General features: G+C 41.1%; 3 protein-coding genes across 5 annotated transcripts in view; 1 reads left to right on the top strand and 2 right to left on the bottom strand.

Annotated features, from left to right (window-relative positions):
- Nucleotides 1-133: 133 nt before the first annotated feature.
- Nucleotides 134-9,691, bottom strand: PMS2 (PMS1 homolog 2, mismatch repair system component). The gene is made up of 15 exons (XM_027878164.1): nt 9,668-9,691; nt 9,289-9,428; nt 9,111-9,197; nt 8,708-8,810; nt 8,058-8,241; nt 7,369-7,536; nt 6,252-6,349; nt 5,429-5,528; nt 5,090-5,174; nt 4,526-4,678; nt 2,749-3,628; nt 1,762-1,929; nt 1,181-1,281; nt 917-1,086; nt 134-550 (listed from the first exon to the last, which is right to left on the bottom strand). Exons 1-15 carry the CDS (start codon nt 9,685-9,687, stop codon nt 407-409), a joined length of 2,601 nt encoding a protein of 866 aa, XP_027733965.1. The 5' UTR covers nt 9,688-9,691; the 3' UTR covers nt 134-406.
- Nucleotides 9,692-9,940: 249 nt separating this feature from the next.
- AIMP2 (aminoacyl tRNA synthetase complex interacting multifunctional protein 2) lies at nt 9,941-13,414 on the top strand. Its single transcript, XM_027878161.1, has 4 exons — nt 9,941-10,074; nt 11,478-11,684; nt 12,199-12,430; nt 12,892-13,414. Exons 1-4 carry the CDS (start codon nt 9,955-9,957, stop codon nt 13,275-13,277), a joined length of 945 nt encoding a protein of 314 aa, XP_027733962.1. The 5' UTR covers nt 9,941-9,954; the 3' UTR covers nt 13,278-13,414.
- A 210-nt stretch (nt 13,415-13,624) lies between these two features.
- The window catches only part of EIF2AK1 (eukaryotic translation initiation factor 2 alpha kinase 1), a 14,260-nt gene continuing 6,568 nt past the window's right edge, over nt 13,625-21,316 (bottom strand). Inside the window, exons 1-13 of one of the 3 annotated variants that reach the window (XM_027878160.1) lie at nt 21,126-21,254; nt 20,437-20,468; nt 19,861-19,960; nt 19,408-19,488; nt 18,885-18,984; nt 18,573-18,624; nt 17,565-17,934; nt 17,002-17,113; nt 15,882-15,988; nt 15,020-15,140; nt 14,826-14,905; nt 14,226-14,459; nt 13,625-13,812 (exon numbers count right to left, since the gene is read on the bottom strand). In XM_027878160.1, coding sequence (XP_027733961.1) covers nt 13,690-13,812; nt 14,226-14,459; nt 14,826-14,905; nt 15,020-15,140; nt 15,882-15,988; nt 17,002-17,113; nt 17,565-17,934; nt 18,573-18,624; nt 18,885-18,984; nt 19,408-19,488; nt 19,861-19,960; nt 20,437-20,468; nt 21,126-21,158 — 1,545 coding nt within the window. In that variant the 5' untranslated portion in view covers nt 21,159-21,254 and the 3' untranslated portion in view covers nt 13,625-13,689. Of the gene's footprint in view, nt 13,813-14,225; nt 14,460-14,825; nt 14,906-15,019; nt 15,141-15,881; nt 15,989-17,001; nt 17,114-17,564; nt 17,935-18,572; nt 18,625-18,884; nt 18,985-19,407; nt 19,489-19,860; nt 19,961-20,436; nt 20,469-21,125; nt 21,255-21,316 lie in introns of those variants that run through there. The other 2 variants (XM_027878159.1, XR_003570564.1) reach the window with 2 other exon arrangements.

Below are 21,316 nucleotides of genomic sequence, written 5' to 3'. Positions count from 1 at the left end.
CAGGATGTATAAACACAGAGGAGTTAGTATTTGTTTTATGACATTACCAGAGACTTAAATTCACATTCCACTTCATTTTAAGAATCAGTGTATTTGCTATAAATGAGGTTCACCTACTCGTGATCTTTATATATAAACATCTATATTTATTTTATAAAAGTTTTGATTGCTGCACAAATAAGTACTACACACAAGTAAACTTCAATAAAAGTTATTTACACATGAATTCCAGTATTACTGACTTGACAGGAATAACAATGAAACCCTGCTGAATGCCTTCAAAGTGCTATTGTTTCCAACTTCAAAGGCTGGCTAAAATGCTTTTACTCCAAATAAAAGAGTCATAGTAAAAGCTCAAAATATCACCGAGAATTAAAATTAACAATGTTAATAAGCAGAAACCGACTTATTCTGGTGAAATCAAGTCTAAACTGACTATGTGTCTCATAGTAGGCCTTCCATGGGGGCAGTTCCAGGGATGCTCAATCTCACCCATATGGGTGACCAGTTTTCTCATTTCCTGCACATTCAGTGCAGTTCCAATCATCACCTGCAAGTAAAGGAGAAAAAAATAAATCCTTATTTCCTTTCTCCATCCTGACAGCTGACACACATCAGAGCAGTACTTCAGATAGTGCAGCAGGGAAGTTCTGTGCAAGGCATTTAAAGCACAAAAACCTACCAGAGGGTCAGAAGACAAAACACACCTAACGAAGTGTTCGTAAGTTTGGAACACAGGAAAAAACTACCAGAAATGTTTCCCAAGTTCCACTAGATAAAAACATGAGGAACAGAACAAAGGATATCAGCTGTTGACACTCCACAGTAAATAAACTTCCCCTGCGACACATACAGAGACAGCCAACCATAATAGATCAGAAAATCTGGCATTTGGAATGTGAATTGCAGCACTTACAGACTTTCTGCAGGCTCGAGAAGCAAACATCTGTCTGACCCTGGAGGGCCTGCACATGACTCCAGGGCCGTCACTCAGCATGAAGATCAGCTCGTCGATGTCTTGGGGACCAAAAGTCCAGTTTTTGCTCGTTGGCATCGATACCAATTTAACTCTTTGAGTTACAGGAGCTGAAAGATTTGCAGTGATAATAAAGATACAGAGCAATACGGGAAATTACTTTTTCCTGAGAGAAAAACTACTTTAAAACTGGTCCAAACTCACCATTTTCATCTATGACAAAATCAAACCCATTTTTTTTGAATATTTCCAGGTTTTCAATCAATACAGTTTCATTTACTGCTGTTAAATTGAGATTTTGAGGCCTGGAAGAGAGAGAAAAAGACGGTATTGCACAGGTACACAGTGCAGAGCACTTAAGACAGGTTTCAGAAGCAATCTAGAGATACTAATGCAGAGCCCTCTATTGAAACATTTGTTAACCTGCTTTCTTAAAAAAAACCAAAATATCGCTACTGAACAGCAACTTAGCAGAATGAAGTCAGTTGGGCAGCATTCCTTGTGCAGGAACAGTCTCCAGTATCCTCACTGGATGCTTAACAAACTGTGGGTTGCCATGCAAGGCCACTGTGAGATCTCTCTGACCACTGCCTTGCTCTGCAGCTACAACTGCATGCAGGGGATTTATTTTTCATGTGAGGATTGACTCTTTGAAACACTAAAGAGAAAAACCACTTTAGTCTCAAGTGTTCTGAATGTGTGAAATGCTACATAAATATAATTAGTTATCCTTCTGAAACACTGAATTAAGCTTAAAAAATGTTATTAACACTGGAAATACTTACACTATCAGCTTCTGACCTTGGAGAACAGTGTGCTGTTGCAACATCTCAAAGTTGTATTTCTCATCAGTAGCATGTTGGTCAATTATGAAAAGATCAGAATTCAGCTTTGTTATTATAAACCCTAAATTGAACTGGCCAATGATTTCCATTTTTGCAAACATTTCTTTACTGTACACAAAAAACATAGAGATTATAAATTACACCTCTTCAGTTATCATATTAAACAGTAAAACTTAAAAACATCTTTTTCTCCCCTGCAGAACACACTTTACATTTTAAAAAAATCACATTGAAGTGGGATATAAATGTGAAAAAGTAGAGTTCTCTGGGATCTGCCACTGGCTGATGAGGCCAAATCTGGCAGAACACAACCCATCATTAAGACAGGACTCGTTCAGGATTCTGCCATTTGTGAGAATAAAATCAGAAGCAGGCAGTGCAGCAACAGTCCAGCTGAACAGCACTGAGGATGGCATCATGGTTTTGAAGGCAGCTGCCTTAATTCTGCCTCCTCTTCACAATTAGAAGACTTTTCTACCACATTCTTTTAATCAAAATATTAACAAATCACAGACGTTTACTGTCCAGTGACCACCTGAAGGTAACTTATTTTTCCAGCCATGTCTCACCAAATTTCACATTCACACGAGGGAGGAAAATGAGCTGTACAGTCTTTTCAGACTGTTCTTATCTGCCACGAAATTTGGTATTTCTCTGACTGCACTGCAGTTTACAAGGCTGAACTCAGCCAAACTTATAATGTTTGTGGCCTTTTTAGTGCCTTTTCACATTCTGTTTGCACTTGGTTCAAATGGGTGCTCTGTCAGTAAAATTGCTCATCAAATAGACATTTTAGTGACATGAAATAAAAGACAGACCCAAAACTAGCCTGTAAGCCCCCTGCCCACTCCCTGAGACAGAACTTACATTTTTCCTTAATTAATTTTATTAATTGATGAACAAAATGAGATAAGAAAGTGGAAATACCTGATCTCTTTTCTTAATTCATCTTCTGCTACTTTATTGTCCCCAGGACTAATTTTCGCTTTAAATCTTCTGTAATTTTCTGTTTCTGTCCTTCTCTGTTGTTGCTGTATTACCTTTCTGACCTTTTCTGCCAAAATCTTCATGGAGAACTCAAGAGGCACGATTTTCTTTTGAACTTCCACCAGTACATCAACACAAGTGTTCATCACTTTGGGGTATTTACCTGCCTCCAAATCCTCTGCTTTGCTTTTAAACTTTCTGCCTTTAAAACGTTTTACTCTTGGAGAGGAACTGTTGGCTTCTTGAGAGAACTCCCTTTGATCAGTTCGGTCGTTCTCTCCATCAGACTCAGGTTCAGTGCCCAAGACCTGCACATCAGAGTCCAATGATTTCTTACTGCAGCCAGCAGGTTGAAGTTGTTCTTCTGTGCTCCAGAATTCTTCTTCAGAATTAACTGCACTTTCACTGTTGATGCAGCTCCCAGCCTCTGGTGTACTACATCCAGCATCTGACTCCGAAATGCTACAGAATCCAGAATCTGAGTTATCTTCTAATTTTCTCAGATACCTGCTCAGAACTGACTGCTTTGAGTCCATCTTCTGACAACCCTGAGGCTCCTTGGCCAGCACAGCCTTTGGAGTCTTTGCAGTGCTCACAGTGCTATCAAGTAACATTTGTCTGGGGGATCTCTGCTGCTGTTTCACCTTTTTAGGGTTTTGAAAATTACACTCTGGCGTTTGATGGAGAGAGAAGGACTCCCTTAATCTGGCAAGAGTCATTGTTCTTTTGCCTTCCTTGCTCGGACTTTCAGTCTCAGAGTCAGACAGCATTTCTACCTGAGGTTTTTCTGTCTCTTCAGGATGTGACGACTTCAAGTTGCCTGATAAAATCAGAATAAAGAATATTTCAAGTTTTTAAGTTAGTTGGAAACATGAATGAAATGACGTGTTTTAGTAAAGGGAATGAAAAGAGGCAGAAAAATAGCAAACTGCTCAAAGGAGCCCTTAAGCTTCAGACAATGAGTATGGGGCTGAAATGCATTAAGATCAGGCAGAAAAAGCAGTTACATCTTGGAGACACTTAATGGCACGAGTGAGAATGAATTTACAGTCTCCTCTTAAACTGGAACAGCAATCAGGCCCATCAGCACATTTATTTATATTATCAAAAGAGTTTAATGACTGAGTGACAATGAAAAGTGAATTGCTCTTACACTCTAATGGTCACTATAAAATTCCATTGGCAAAGCACTAGGGAGCTGACACAATAGGCTAAAACTGATTCTAAAGATCAGTAAAACAGAAAATTAGAAGGGGTTCTGTTGAATGAAAGGAGGAGGATGAGGTGGTGTTAACACAGAAAAGCAATTTTGAAAGATTGTACAGTCACAAGAGAATCATCAATTTCTTAGATATCATAAAAGAATCAAAGTTAAAATCCAATAAACTCACACTCAATTTTCAGATTTTATTTATGAGCCCTTAACCATTCTTTCTCAAGGACATTTACATAAAGGAAACACAGATCTCTTCCAATATCTTGGAAGAAATCTTTCAAGCATTATCAATTAATTTGGTGTTAATTTTTTCCTCACAAAGTTGACTGTAAATCATGCTGTGCTTGCATGTGTCATTTCCCTAACAATCACTTCATAACTTAGGGTCCTTTTTTATTTTAATTTATTTATTAACTTATTTCATGTGTTCTTTGAGTTTTTAAACCCACACATTTCCATCCTCAATGGAAAGCTTCACACAAAACTTCCACATTGTCCTACCTGTAATGTCCAGAAGCTTCTGATTGACATTCAGTTTGTTAACGTCACTACCAAACATTTCCATCAGAGAAGTTTTTAGAATTGCTAATAAATACTTCTCCTCCTGAAGTAAAATTTGCCTTTTGTCAGGAGTTACATTAATGTCAACACACTCTGGAAAAAAAAAAAAAAAAAAAAGGAAAAATGACCACTTAACAAATAAAATGAAATATTACTGCACAGAATTAGCTTCTGTTTTGTTTGCAGTTTTGTCTGCAAACTACACTTTCAATTGTCTCAACATTCCAGCAAACAAAAACATGATACAAGTTTTCTTGTACTTAAGCTAACTTTAAGATTGCTTTTCTCTCATTATTTAAGATTAAAAGTTACTTTTGAGTATAGAAAAAGTGGAGGGGAAAAATAGTGGAACCACTGCTAGACCCTATCACTCCCTCACCAACTGTGGCTAAAAAGTCCCCAGAGTTCAGGAAGTCATGTAGATGAAAGATACAATATTCTCTAAATAAAAACTTCATTGAATAATAAATTTACTGAAATTACTGAAAACTATTCCTAACTTACCAGAATCTACCCCGATGTTAAGGACAACAAATGGGTACTGGTGCTTATTGTGTAAGTGATAAACTTCATTCACAAGCTTGACAACCTGCAGAAAAGGTAAAAAAACAATAAACTTCAATACTATTATCTTTTATTTCCCACCAGTACATGTTATTTAAGTCTCTTCAAAACAATTAATGCTCTAAATCACATATTGTGTGATTGAGCTTTTGTTTGCTCAGACACAATGGCAACAGAAACTTGCACCATCAAAGCACACATCTGAGCTGCTAATCCTGAGCTTTTCAGAGCAAATGGAACCAGTTGGTGATGGCAACGCTGCAAAAACGAAACCCTCACCTTTGCTGGGTCACAGGGGCGTTGGTTGATAAAGAAGAACTGTCTGTCTGTCGCGCTCCTTCCAATGCCGTGATCACAGCGAGAAACCAAGCCTGTGATTCTGTGGGGTAACAATCATACAGGGGGCAGGAGAGGGGAGGAGAAAAGCAAAAGAAGAGTATTTTATAAGGGGCTTAGAAAACCACCATTACCCAGCATCAGTAAAGATGTGTATAAGTATTTCCTCTCCCCCTAATCTGACAAAGGGTAATTGTTCAGCTCCAAAAAGGCATCAGACAATTGAAAAGTAGCTTGCTCCGGTTTCATAAAAATAGCATTTGTCATTTTTCTGCTCTGAGAGCAGCAGAGAGGTCAGTTGGGAACTGTCACTGGCAAACAGATGCATCGGTATCTGCCCAGTCTCATGTACAGTGAGAGATAAAGAAAGTACACTTCAAAAAAGTGAAGGGTAATTTGCTTCCACAAACTGATCCACATTCATCTCATACCATTTCTCAGTAATGCTACTGAAAAAACACAAGTATAAACACAGATACGATTCATCCACATCCAGTTACTCAGAGCACTGACAAAGGTGGCATTCAGGAGACTGAAGTAACTTAGAACTAACTGGGACAGATGGAAGAGCAGTTTTGTTCTTCCCAACACCTTGGCCATGAATTATCTTCCAAATCAAGGGATGGTCTTTCCCAAGCTGCACACCAGTATCTACTATGCTCTTCCTGGTTACTTTTAATACTACTGACCACCACACTTACTTCTTTTTAATGTTAGTTTATGGTAAAATGCCACCAGCAACAGTGTCTTGTACTTTGCTAATTACCTGTACAGATTTGGTGGCATCTCAGCAGTGTTGAGTCCATATTCTTCACAAACAGCTTCACTAGGAGGGAGCTGAACAAAAGGAATAAGGCTCTGCAACTAAAAAAAAAAAAAAACCAAAGGAGCTGAAACATCAAATCTGCATAGATTTCCCCTTCTATTTTACTCTTATTTATTAGCCTTGACATTTATTTGATAAAATGGTGGGTTTGGCTGACCAAATCAAACACTTAAAATACCCAAACCTACTGAGGACAGTAGCACTGCTCAGTGAGAAACAGAACAATGCCTGAATGAATGGCTGTTCCCATCCTTTGACATCACAACCTTTGCCTCAGTTTCTTCACAGACTCTTCCTTTAAAATGCACATAGACAGAACAACAAAATGATTGACACTTTGGACTCTCCAGCTTCACACATGTGACCTAATCATGTTTTATGAAACGTGTATTTGATCCTATAAAAGCAGGTTAATAACATCCCAGTTACATATCACTCAATTTTCAGCTATGATTGTTGCCATGTGGCAAGACAAAGTTCAATCTTCCATCTCCTCTTTCAGCCACAGCATGAACAGGTTTTGAAAGCTCTGCATGGGCACTTGTGGAGGGCAGAAGTGCTTACCAACAACCAGCAGCTGTCAACCACTCAGTATTTCTGATGGTTGTAATACACAGTCGTAGGAAGGATGTTTTTGAGCTCTTTTTCATCTTTGCTTTCATCTAGAGGATACCAATTATTTTTATAGCTATTACCTAGAAGGCATCAAAGTCTACACCATTTTTTTAGGATTTTTTAAATTGCTTGTTCTTGTGACCTACAGACCGTTTGCTGGCACAACAGCTCTTAAAAGTGGCTTCAGAGAGACATCAAGCAGTAACCTCATCTCCTAAATCATTCTCTTCTATCAAAGCCTCTCTGAGCAGACTCTGGAATACAGGGGAATCCATGGAAGCTGCGCTGCTTCTCCTTTTTCAGCCTGTAGGGTTCACTACAAATCAACACTCGCTCCCACCTCTCCCGGGTTTAAAGGGTTCCCACAGCCCTCGGTTTATTAGATAATAAAACTCTCCCTATACAGCCACATTGTCTCTCTTTTCAATAATATAACCCATACCTGTTTTTGTCCAAACACTGCTCCAATGTTTTCCTTTAAACTAGGACTGCCAGCAGTGGATATCACACAGCTTTTTCTCCCTTGGCCAACCTGATTAGTGCAGTTAATCCGCACTCCTTTGGAAACAATACAGTATGCCTGCAACACCTGCACCATTTTGGCATATTCCTAGCAGAGAAAATCAGAAAAAATCATATTTATATATGATTTTATATATGATTCACATATATATATGAAATGTCTCTTTTTAAAGCACAGATGCATAAACAAACCACCCACTATTTACAGTTAACACAAAAAGGGCGGGGGGGAGTTTGATAATTTTTAAAACCTTTACAAAGTAAATTTGAAAGTATATATATGTGAAAAACAGCACTTTAAAAACCAAACAGCATGTTTGACTGATATTTAGCCACGACACAGCAGGCCCTGTTTTGAAATGCACAGAAGTGATGATGATCTGGATTATTTTCAAAATCTGAAAATTCTGAATGCACCTCTAAACCCAGTTGCTGCCAAAGAGAAGAGAGAAGCAGACAAGGAGACTCTTTTCTTATTTGATTCACGTTTAAGGCAGGCATGAAATAGCTAGACATAATCAATGTATTCTGCAGAGAACCGAGTTTCATTCAGCAGGGAATAAATCCTGGGGTCTGACCTTCCTTTGGGCTCAGGATTTCTGCCCATACCTTTTTAATGTTCCTCTGGAACTCTTTGTGGCGCACAGGTAAGGTGTGGAACAGCTGCTGCACACTCACAGTCGTGCCTTGCTGGCGGGGGAAAGGAGCTCTCTGAGTGATTTGACCACTGTGATCAAACACCAAACGAGTCCCCACCTTTGCTGACTTGTGACAGGTAAAAATGGTAACATCACTGATGGAAGGAAAGAGACAACAGAATCATTCACCGAGCACTGTGTTGTCTACTGTACAGAAACTACAGCAATACTATTAATTTAATGAAAACTAACCCCAAACAACTAAAAACCCGCTCTTCAGAGTAGTGGAACATTTCCCCAGCTACAACGCAAATATTTTTATTTGTATCCCTTTCATTCCTCTGTAAAGACCTGCATACTTAAAAAATTGGACATAAAATGACCAATTAGGTGCTTAGAATCAGAGTAATTTCAGCTGCTGAGAATCATAGAATAATTTTGGTTGGAAAGGACTCAGGATGTCATGCAATTTACTGCTCAAAACTGACTTAACACTAAGGAACTGGAAGTTTCCAAAGCCTCGTTTTATCAATAATGGTAAACTTAAAAGGTGGGGTTTGTTGTTTTTGTGTATATAGTAACTTTCTACTAACATTAAATAATAATAATAATAATAATTACCTTAATGCACACAGTGAACTCAAAGCTTCACCTCGAAACCCAAATGTTTCAACATGTATCAGATCAGAAAAATCTTGTATCTTTGATGTATAATGTTTTAGAGCTGCAAAAACATATTTCAAATAGATATTTCACTTTTGAGTGACACTGGTCTATGCAAGGAAATTTTGCATCCATGTCAAGAAGCAAAAAAACCTTCTGTATTGTTCATTGTATTTTACATAATGATTACAGACAAAATACTGCTTCCTTTCCATTTTTCCTATAAACAAGATCTCTTCCAAATACTCAGACATACCTTACACCCCTTACACCTATACCTTACACCCCAGTTGCCAGATGAAAATAGAAATGTGTGTTTCAAATTGTTCAAATATAAATTATAAAAAAAATTTCAACTTACTCAAGCCTTCAAAGTTTTCCTCTTCCACTCCATCTCCATTATCTGAGACCTCTATCAGTTCTGCTCCATAATCTTTAAGTTTTATATCTACAAAATTGAATCACAGAGGATTTTAAGGGGTATTTACAGGGTAACTTAAGAAGCCTGTGAAAAGTAACGAAATTCGAAGAAGAGTTACCGATGTTGGTCGCTCCGGCATCCAGGCTGTTCTCCACCAGCTCTTTGACGGCCGTGCCGAGGTTCAGCACCACTTGTCCCGAGCAGATCCGATGGACGGACTTGCGGTCGATGGGCCGGATGGCTGCGGCGGGCGGTGGGCTGAGGAGAGGGACGGGAACACAAGGCGGTGAAGTGCTGGTGCCTCGGGCGAGGGGAGCAGGGGGGGCAAACACCGTTACCCGGGGGGGCCCACCCAAACAAACCCTCTCAGGCTTCCCCGAGCGAGGGGAAGCGGGAACCGAGGGGGGCCGGAATCGTGAGGGGAGCGCGACCGCCCTGAGGGGACAGAGGCGGCCCGGGCGAGGAGTTCTGGGGCAGGGCCCGGGATAGGCACTCACCAGGGCTCAGCCGCCTCCATCGGGGACCCGCTCCCCTCCAGCTCCGTCCCCGCCGGGTCCGAGCCCTCCCTGCCCACACGGCCCCGCGGGCTCAGCCCCGCCCGCCGCCCTGTGTGGCCCCGCTCGGCCGCGCCACGCTGGCCAATGGCGGGAAGGCGCGGGGACGACCCGGCGTTCCATTGGACACCACGCGTGTCAGTAACGCGGGGCTGTCCCGCCCGGACCAATGGGCTCGTTGGTGGGCGGGCCGGCGGCGGGCTGGCGGCCGGCGGGGCGCTGGGGCCGCCATGCGCACGATGTACAAGGTGCAGCCGCTGCACAGCGCGGAGCTGCCCCCGGGCCACCTGCCCACCTGCATGTACCGCCTGCCCAACCTGCACCGCGCCCCCGCCACCGCCGCCCCGCAGGTACCGAGCGCGGGAGCGCCGGGGGAGGGACGGGAACACGCGTGGAATCCGGACGTGCTCGGGCCGCGGCCCGCGCTGTCCGCCCCGCCGGGCTCGGCCCTGCGGCGCCGGCTCCCCGCCGCCAGCCGCTCGTCCCAGGGCTGAATGAGCTCAGCGATTGCAGGAGCTTCTCTGTCGTGTTTCTAAAGCTTCCGGTAGTTTTCAGCTTGGCTTTTCTGGGCTCTCGCGTCCCCGGCTCGGTGTCTGTGCCCCATGGCCGTGCCCCGCTCCCTGCCTGCCCGGCGGTCCGGCCTCCTTCCTCTGCTGCATCATCGCTCCGTTTCTTCGCCCAGCTCCACACCCTCCATTTCGAGTTTCAGCTTGTTCTCTCTTAAATAAGCAAAAAATGAGAAATCCTGCGATTCATCGGTCTAGCTGACAGCAGTCCCTCTCCAGTGCCAGGAATGCTCTGAATTCTCCCAGGCCGCTCGCGCCGGTTTTAGCTCGATGCCATCCCATGTTTTCAGCCAGGACTTGCTGTGCTCTGCCCCTGGTCAGTGGTGGAGATACTGAGCACGAGCAGACTTGGGGCAGAACTTCGCAGGAACGATTACTAAAATGCCTTCCCATTCCAACAGCAAACCTGTCTCTTCTCAGAGTGGTTTTTACTTCATGGAATTGTGTGCTAGTTAAATAATGGTCGCTTAAGAGGTCTTTCCTTATCTTGTCTTAGAGACTGTTAAGTGAGTATAAAGATTCTATTTGGATACCGTGTTTGCTATCTCTCTGTCAGGCTGAAAGTAATAGTTTGCATTGTAGGTTGGGTTTCGTAATCCTTATTCAGGATGCTCAGAAATGGATTATGTAAAGATTTTTCTTTACCATTAATCTAAGTTTGTAGGCTTAAAACAAAAAGTTTCAGAGAATGTACTTTTGACTACAAAAAGCGGTTTCATCCAATACACCATTCATCCAAACCTGCGGAATTTTTTACTTTTATTAACTGCCTATTGTCAAAAGTGTCCTTGTTTGGCAGCCACAGCACAAATTCACCCAGCTGCTCTTCTGGGCTGAAGAGAACCTGACAAGCTCACTTAAATTTCCTGTTTTCAGTTTTCATTCAGCATTTCACTGCCAGCTTTTAAGTTCTGTGGTTGTGGGTCTGATTTTTACTATGTTACATAGTTTGCTGTAGTTCATGGTTTAAAAAATATGTTAATCAGGAGGATTTCAGGGGTTGATTAAGTCACCCATCATACCACAGTCATACTGACAAAAGAAGAGATGCAAGCCCGTAACATTGGGGATGTTCTGGTTGTTGGAATGTGTTTAAAGTCTTTTAAAACTTCTTGTCAAATGAGCCGTGGATGATTTTGACACTGAGCTGAGTGAACATTTATGTGGCCTTGTTTTTGTCTCTCTAGGAAGAGGTTGACCCATCACTTCAAGCACTCGAGTCCCGCCAGGAGGAGATTCTCAGGCGGTTGTACGAACTGAAGAGCGCTGTGGATGGGCTCTCAAAGATGATACAAACCCCAGATGCTGACTTTGATGTAACAAATATCATTCAAACTGATGAATTTTCTCCTTTGACAGCAAATGGAGCAGATTTAGATTTGATGCTCGGAAAGGTGAGTTGGGTTGGGCAGGTACATTGGTAGGCACTTTGTCAACACTCAGTTTTTGGGGTTGGAAGGGTGGCATTAAAACCCGGGACACTCAGAACTGAATGTTCTCTTGTATCCTTGCAGATAACCTACCATTACCTCTTTATTTTGGGCATCCAGGTTATGGATAAAAATATTTATAAGTACTAATCCTATATATGCTTATTTGGATATAATTGCAAGCTAAATTGTTAATTTGGACATTACAACAGCTGGTTTCTTATATGTTACTAAACTGGGAGTTTTAACTTTGGCTTCTGATTGGACTAGAATTTATCTCAGCCTTGAATTATGTGTTGAGGAAGAAAGATATTTAAAGGTTTAAACAAGTTTTAAATGTCCAAACTTGATTTACTTGAATATCCTTACAATTTGATATACACATGCATGGCTGTGTACATTTTGGTGTCAAATGACAGCACTACTTACAAGTATGATCTGGAATGTGGCTTTGCTGAATGTTTTACTTTCCATTCAGGATTATGGTGCCCTGAAAGATGTTGTCATCAATGCAAATCCTTCCCAACCTCCACTGTCCTTGTTAGTGCTACACAGTCTGCTTTGTGAACGGTACAAAATATTGTCAGCTGTCCACACACATTCATCAGTGAAAAGTGTGCCAGAAAACCTCCTGAAATGCTTTGGAGAGCAGACCAAGAAGCAGCCACGTCACGAGTATCAGTTGGGCTTTACTCTGATTTGGAAGGATGGTAAGAATGAAATTTGTAGATCAGTATTTTGCAGTAGGTGACAAGATGAAGCCGGTGATGTAAAACCTTGCCCCCAGATGCCTTGGTGTCTTTGGGCTGACACGAGGTGGGTACGTAGTGCAGGTAACATCTGTGCTCTTTTCATGCCTGTGAACAGCGATGGCACAGAGGAAGATCCTGGTTTGTGGTTGCAGCTGTTAATATGCACATGGCATTGACAGGGTTGTTTGTATCCACAGGATATTTTTGTGCTTTTCACTTTCTCCCAATAAAGTAGCTAAAATAGAAATTAGGTGGGAGATTTGGCCCAAAGTTTTCAAGAATCCATCTCTTTATCCCAGAAGGCTGAAAACTGTTCATCAGGTTCATGCTGTTAACAGTGTTGCTGGCATCACAACTAAAACACCTCAGGCAATTGCTATTCTGTTTAACTTTTTTTCTTTTCCTTGTGTTCATTTCAGTCCCAAAGCCCCAGATGAAGTTCAGCGTCCAAACGATGTGCCCAATTGAAGGAGAGGGGAACATCGCCCGCTTCCTCTTCTCCCTCTTCGGCCCCAAGTACAACGCGGTCACCTCGACCCTGATCGACAGCTGGGTGGACACAGCCATCTTCCAGCTGCAGGAAGGCAGCAGCAAGGAGAGGGGAGCGGTGCTGCGCTCCATGAACGCTGCCCTGGGCAAGAGCTCGTGGCTGGTGGGCAGCGAGCTGTCAGTGGCAGACGTGGTGGCCTGGTGTGCCCTGCGGCGCACGGGCACTGCCAACGCCGCGCCCGCCAACGTGCAGAAATGGATGAAGTGCTGTGAGAACCTGGCACCTTTCAGCTCGGTGCTGAAGCTGCTCAAGTGAGCCTGTGCTCCTCACACGGGTATCATTTTAATCTTGTTCCACCTCAGGCCTGCTGTAGTGTGCGAGTCCCTCCTGGGACGTATTTATGTTCTCCACTTGGATGGAATTGTGAAGTCAATAAAGACACTACAGCTGCATTTTGAGTGTGACCTTCCTCTTTTGTACCTGATGCATAACGGGTGCGGGTAATGATTTAAAGATATGTAAATTAGTCCTATGTAAGTACAAGCTGTGCTCTTAATTTCTCCTGTGCAACAGGAATCCTTTCTCTTGACCAGAGCCTCCTGAACGAAGGCAAAAGGATGAAGATGTTTAAATAGACAGTGAAATGAAAATGCACTGAAATATTTTATGTAAAAAAGAGACATTTTATATAACTTAGCAATACACAAGAGATTAGTTGTTCCTGTGCTCAAACAGGAGAGCCTAGTCTCACATTTTCATCTTGCTCTTCAGAAAGGAGTCTTATTCTCTCCCTCAGCTTCTCTATTTCTTCCTCTTGCTGTCGCACCTTCTGCTGTAGATTAGAAATAACCTGAAAAGGAGAGTGAGTTTACTTCAGCTAGAGCCAGGCAAGGAGAGAACCCTACCGATCTGTCTGGATTGTGTATGCAATCCACTGCAGCCACATGCTGCAGCACCACAGCTGCTCTGCACACCGGATACCACACCTTAGTCCACAAAGTCGTGGGGCAAGGAAAGGGAAAAATGATCAAAAGATTCTGCAGATGTGATGAAAAGCTTCAAAAGCTTTTCTGACCTATAATAATACATCTCAGTTAATGACCATCTACCTCACTGCAAGGACACCAGAAACATTAATACAGTGGCCTAAATAATCATGAGAAGTCTCAATCACACATTCTGAAGTTCAAACAACTGTATCCAGGCAGGGATACAAAGGGCATTTTCTTTCCCCTGAGGATTGAGGTCCCTGGCATCACTTACGTGTTCTGGGGTGTGGAACAGTTCACTGTCCCGAAGCTGAGCAGCAGTTGGTCTGTCTGTGGAGCTCCCACTGGTGAGGAGTTTCACATACTTGGCTTGAGTGGGCCATTGCTTGGAGAAAGTCTGAGGAATTTGGCCAGTCCTTAAATGTGTAAGAACTACTGTTCTTTCCATTTCTGTTCCAAATGGCTGGAAGAGTTCTAGCAGGATAACACCCATGCTGTACATGTCTGACTGGGAATGGGATGGAGAGAAAGTTCTGTGGTAACTGCTATTTATTCCTTACTAGGGTTTTTTTTCCCCCTCATAAAAAGTCACGATGTGAAAAATCTTCACAACAATGAAGTTTGATGATTATAGGAAAAGTACTGTGATACTACTAAAGGAACACAAATTCAAACTCTATAATATTCTCAAGATGAAGTTAAAAATAATTTTTGCTATGTTAAAATCCATATTTCAATAGAAATATTAGTAGGAAGAATATCTATTTACCAAATATTATGCATTTACCTACTGAAAGGTTTGATTTATTCCAATTATCTATCATGTGTTAATAGGAAAAAACCCACACAAAACCACAAAAACAAAGCTCCCTACCTTGAAATCGTAGTGAGATCCCTGCAGTTGTTCTGGTGAGGCATAGAGGCAAGTCCCCACTCCTGAAGTGTGTGCCAGTCCTTTAAAAAGTCAATTTAGACTTAGCTAGTGCTGTTACCCTTCCACTCAACAGTTGAATACTTCATGATTTTAATATCATAAACACTGAAGCTCATTAAGCTTTTTTCTCTTACCATTTACCCTCTCTGTCTGAGACCACTGCTCTGCATCATCCCAAAGAAGGTCTTTGCAGGCTAATCCAAAGTCACCTATTTTTACCTGATGATCTGATCCATGTAGAAAGATATTTCTGGGCTACAAAACAAGACAGAGAATGATTTAAAAATATATCTGTATGAAGAATTACGACATTTCAGCTGTTTCAAAGTCTATAAAATCCAGTGTTTCACTAGTACAAGATAACTATTCGACACTTTGAGTAGTGAGAAAAAAACAGTGATTGCTGATACCAAATTATATGTGTTAGTAACACCATTTGGGCTGAAAGACCATGTATCTAGAAGGATCTAGGAAGAAAAAAAGAAAATAAAACGGGAAAAACCCAAAGATTTACTGGAGAGATAAAGTACTTGTTTATTCTCCAGCAAAAAATGGGCAATTTGCAGAACAGTGGTCAACCAGGAACAAGCAGGAGTGGACAGGAAATTAGAGTGATGTAGCAGGGGATGACTAAATACCACTGGGCTAGACATGATGTAAAACAAAATACACCTTCCTGTGTGATAAGCACAGCTGCAATGTGCTACTTGGCTCTGGGGAGCTGCCATGAAAAAAAGCCAAATTAGGAGAGGCTTGAGAGCTCTGAGTGGGAAAATTGAAATAGTTCCATCCATGGACCACTAAGGATGAGAAACAAGCATCATGTCTCTAGAAAGACACTTGCTCAGGGGGCACAAAGTGTATTTTTCCATATGTAACAACTAAATTCTTAAGAGCCCAGGTCATGTCCAATGCAATAGGAAGTTGCTTTCACTCTCCCATAATGTGAGTAACCTTTGTTTTCTTCAGCCTCAGGTAATAATTTGATGAACTTACTTTAATGTCTCGATGCATCACCCCCATGCTGTGGATGTAGCAAACTCCTTCCACTAACTCTTGAAAAATCTTCATTGTCCAGGGGACATCCACGAGCTGGTATGGACCTTAAAGCAATTTCAATTATTTCAGCTATTGTACCATGTTATCTAAGTTTATGGTGGTATGTCTTGTTGAATTCTGTTTATTTATGCTGTGGAATAAATTTTTTACAGACTAAGCATGTTTTAAATATGGATTTTCCTTTTTGCAGCCTAATCCTTCTGCTGTTGTGCTGCCCTCTGAAATTCCCAATCTCCTCTGGCTGTAGCTGTCCTTAATAAACTTGGCATCTCATTGTTTTTATCATTTCCCACATTACTGTTTTATTAAACTACACTGTTTTCCTGCTCTGATGACCCACATCTAACATGTCTGTAGCCCCTCTGAGCACTCACCATTTACTCACACTGGATTTCTGTCTCCTCATGTCTAATGTGGGGTAACATTCACCTTTCCTGTCACCCAGGAAAGTGTGTGAAAACATTGTTTTGCAAGGGCAAATGCCCTAAATAAATGCCCCATTTCCTGATCAGGAGCATCAGGGCCTGAGAACTCCCCTGGGACTCAGGCAAAGTCCAGGTGAGATCCTTTAGACCTACTACAAATGAGCCTGCACAGCAGTTTTGATTCTTGGGAACAAACCTTTAAGTTTGTTGTAACCTGTCAGGATCAAATAATGTATTTGTATTTTCCACAGCAGACAAATTAGCCTTAAAACAGCTGAGAGAAAAAAGCAGATTCTATCAATTAAAAGCTATTCCAAAAAAGGAGTATTGCCCAGACACTGATCTCCCCAGATAACAACTATGCCTCAGGCACAGAGTCATTCTTTTTTGAAGAGTTGTCTAAAACTCAGGAATTTCAATCCTTTTACCAACATCTATCATACAGAAATTCAATACAAACTGTTATTTGATTAGGTGAATAGAGCATCTCATGACAAAATCTGTATTATGAGCTGCTGAAGTAAAATAAAATCAGGCAACTGGACTTTCAATGACAAAACCCAAACAAAACTCCCCCAGTAATTATGTGCTTTACAATGGGTAACTAAATTTTTAACAGTGGTGAATCTTACTGGAATTTTCCTCCGTTCTCTTGTTGCATCTTTTATTACGGTCAACGATCCAATCCCACAAGGACAGTTCACACAACTGCATTTGTATATAAAGCATCAAATGATACTCCACCTAAGGGAAAAATAATGGGCCATGACTTTGCCACTGTTATATGAACAGTATTTCCTTAGTTATTGTCTTTAAAGCCAATAAACCCAACATTTATTAAAAAAAACCCTCAAGAACCAGACACTGAGATGACATCAAGGACAGTATCTACTGCATTCAAGAAGCAGATGCAACAATGCTATCTGGTTTGGTTTTTTTTTTTCTTTGTTCCTCAAACTTTAACAGTTGTTATAAGATCAAAGCTAACAAAACTGCCAGATACATACTTTAATGTTCAAATTGGAGTTTAAGTACTTCTAGATATACTGAAGTGAGGTTCATTCCAACTTGATAGTTTAAAATGCTATAAAATAGCAAAAAAAGCCGCCAATCAACCTCTTGATATGAAATTTTCTGGAACCATAGAATGGTAAAGATGGTTCGACCAACTTAAGCAACAGAGAACTGTATTTACCTCAAAGCCTTCACAGAGAGCTACATCCTTCTTGGAGCATTCCTCGGTGCAGGACTGACCTTCCGTGCTAGCATCTGGATCCCCACTGGAATGAGGGCCCCGCGTTGAATGATTTTTCCCATCAGTTGACATACTGCTAACATTATTTACAGAGTCCTCTGGTAATTCTATGGAAAACTCACATTTCTCTGGTTTCACACACTCTTTACTGTTGCTGTTTGTAAAATCATTCCTTTCGTCTATATTTTGCACTGATTCACTCCCCAGATTTCTCAGACTGGTACTGTCACAGGACTTCTCTTCTTGTGAAGTCAGGTCAGCAAAGATTATTGAACTGCCACTTTCCACACTCTGAATGTGGCAGTGATCACTGAAAATAAAAACGGGAATAAAGTCCAACTAAGCACAGAGCTTCATACCATCTATTTGTCACACACCACACTGAAAACTTTTCTTTTTTCTAACTGCAAGCAGCACCCCCAAGTAAGAGTTCAGCTGCTTCCCCACAGAAAACTCCAGGATTACATAACTGGCAGTGCAGGTTCCAGCCACTGTAATACCTTCCCCAGCAGGGATTTGTGACAGCTGACCCAGACAGCTCTGTGTCACAGAGACAGTCCTGGGTCACAGCACTCATAGCACACACGAGGCAGCTCCAGCCCTTTGAACTTGGAAGTTCCACTCTGTTCCTCACACAATTCCATCTCCTCACTGAAGGGCTCAGCACACTTCTGGGAAGCAGGAGGGCCCATCACTCCAACATGACCTCACAGCACTAATCACTGTTTGTAAATGGCACAGAACCTTTGGAGTGAATGAGAGCCCAGTGCTATGGCCGGGCACTCGGGAACTGAGAGCACCCTCAGCTTATGCAACACGAAGACAAACACTGACAAAGATAATTCAGACTTTTTTAGTTATAATTTGGAAGCAAAAAGCACTATATGCTGAATTCCGTAGACTTATGTTAAAGTCAAATACATTGCTACTGAGATTTGTAATACTCACCTGCTACTCTCTTGCTCCAAAGATAATGGCAGCAACTGCATTATTGTTTCAGCTGTGGGATGACAAGATAAATATGGTATTTTATAAAATATAAAATGTATGCATATATGAAAATTATATATATAATTTGATAAGAAGGGATTGAAGTGCATAGAGGGACCTGGTGGTCGATCACCCCTAATTTTCCTTTCTTATGGTTGTTTTAACAAGGGGAAAAATTAATTATTTTATCAGACAAGGAATACTCTCCTGCAAATAACAGTACAGAGGTGGTAAGATGCAAGCAGGAATTACACAAAATGCTGTACTTGCCTTTTGGATGTACTGTTTGGACTTGCTCCATCCAGGCAGTGTGGTAGCCCACAATATTGGGATGCTGCAGCCCAGCCAGCACTTTCACTTCTCGTAGCACCTAAAAAGACCAGAAAAACCCCCAGTGTGACAGTCCTTTATTGTGAGTGCTTGGTAAACACAAAAGATAACAAAAAATTACAGTTTCTCACAGAGAAAGAACAGTTAAAATTATTACAGTAACAGAGAAAATGTGGAAGCTTTAAACCAAATGATGATTGTCATGGTTGCAGAGATGACCAAATTAAAGTAATTAATATGCTTCTTTTAATGGACTTAAATACGTCTCATTTAATTTTTTAAGAAGGAATTGACAGGGTCAAACCTTTAGAAACCCAGAATGCATAAAAAATTGTAATAACATCTTTAATGTTTTGGGAAATCCTAACTGCATTAATTAATTAAATAAATTAAAAAAAAAAAAAACTGTAAGCTACAACCAACAAGGAGTTAAAAGAGAAACAAAACACAGAAAGAAGAATACCTTCATGCAATCTCTTCTTGTAGCCTTCTTAATTTGTATTTTTTTAATAGCATAGAACTGACCATCTAACTTGTTTCTGACCTGAAAACAATTGCAATAGAACAAAATTAGATGTTAACGTGTTTAATTAATTAACTCCTTTAGAACCTACTACTTTCTAAAAATTAATTTCTGCACTCAGTATATCACAACGCTTCACATGTGAAATAAGCTTTCATTTATTTTAAAGGAGTCAAAATACACACAGTAAAACACCTGATCTATCCTGCTTCTGATGGACTGAGAACCAACCACGACTGAGCATCTTTCCGAAGGAAACCCCAACTTCCTCCCAAGGTGCAGATTTGCAACTCTTCTATTCATAAAAACCCACTACAGCCAAAACACTAACTCTAAATTCCAAAGAACAACTAGATATCAACAGATCAGTTAGAAATGAGAGGTAAAGAATACCTTGTATACTTTGCCATATCCTCCTTTTCCCAGCCTTGCAACCTCATCAAATTCATTCAAGTATCGTGAAGTCTGTGCTTCGAAGTGAACTTCCTTTTCCCTAAGCAAAAAAAGTTCGGCTGCATTAAACTAAATTACAGCTTGTAAATTAAACTAAATTACAGCTTGTAAGTAAGGTAAAGGTGTACACACCCTAAAACTACTATTCAGTTATGAAAGCTGATGTTATCACACTGTACCAGTCACTCTTGCAGTGAACACTGGAAACCCAACAGATTGCAAGAATGTGCACATGTGCTACAAACCCACCCTCTGTGTTAACACAAGTATTCAGAATATTTGTTTAGCATTTAGGCCTGATAAATCCTGTTTTCCTGAATGGTGGCACCCAACGGGAGAGCTGTACTGAAGGAGGAATTTTCACCAGATAATTTTGAAAATTTGGAAAGATTTTTACTTTTTTCCCTATGTTTCAGAGCCAAAATGCGAAATGCAGTATTAATTAAATTCAGAGTGGAAACCAGAACTTTAGGGAGGGAGTTAAGTTTAGTATTTCTACCTGCTTTGAATACATACCCAATTGCATGAGGCTCTCTGTTATCCAGTTCCTACAAAACAACAAAATCCAGTATGAAGACATGCCACATAGAACAGGTCTACTGTGCCACCAGCACAGACAGCTTCATCAAAACAAACTACAACCATGTTCTTACAAGAAAATGAGGTTACTGACAGCCATTCATACGCTGCAGAGAGAGCTTCACCAAATTAAAGTATTATTATTCCACTGGTAATCTGTTAACATCACTCTGCGAGGGAGATTACTGCCCTTTCAGAGTTCTGCTGGCAAACAGGATAAAATGAGGGCTCTAAAATGTGCTTAAGACAAAATTAACTAGCTTAGTTCAAGCAATGAGATAAGCACACTGGTCTGATTCAGCCTGAAGCACAGGACACAAATTAGGCCCTCCACTAATGTAAATACAAGGGTGTTAACACAACCAACAGTTTAAAGTTGAAAATGGAGGAACGTCTGTAGCAATACTCAAAACATCTCGCCTGTGTTTATAAACATTTTAACTACTTTTTTCAGGGTACAGAACATTGCTGGCTTCAAAGAACTTTGGTTTGCACCTATAGAACCAGAATATGTCATCCCAAACAACTCTGTGTAATTACTGAGCAGACTCAATTCATTATTAAAAGAACCCCCCAACAAAAGCTCCTTAACGCAGAGGTTGCCAAAGACGTGTAGCAAAGCTTACCCCGTTAAGTATTTGTTGATTAGCTGCTTTCATCAGCTCGGTAATGGCTCTATTGTGCTGCAGTCTTACAGTGCTGAACTCATCACAGAAGGCAAAAGGAGAGAGCAGCCCCGTTCTGGTGAAAGCCTGCCGAAGAACTGCACAAAGGGACACGGGAAGGTCAGAGAAACACTAAATAAAGCCTGCCAATA

Source organism: Empidonax traillii, unplaced genomic scaffold (assembly GCF_003031625.1).
Source record: "Empidonax traillii isolate 1590-97213 ecotype Southwest subspecies unplaced genomic scaffold, ASM303162v1 scaffold39:size2480183, whole genome shotgun sequence".
In the NCBI taxonomy this organism is placed as follows: Eukaryota; Metazoa; Chordata; class Aves; order Passeriformes; family Tyrannidae; genus Empidonax; species Empidonax traillii.
Note: the sequence above shows the minus strand (reverse complement) of the source record. Positions and strands in the feature narration are given on the sequence as shown.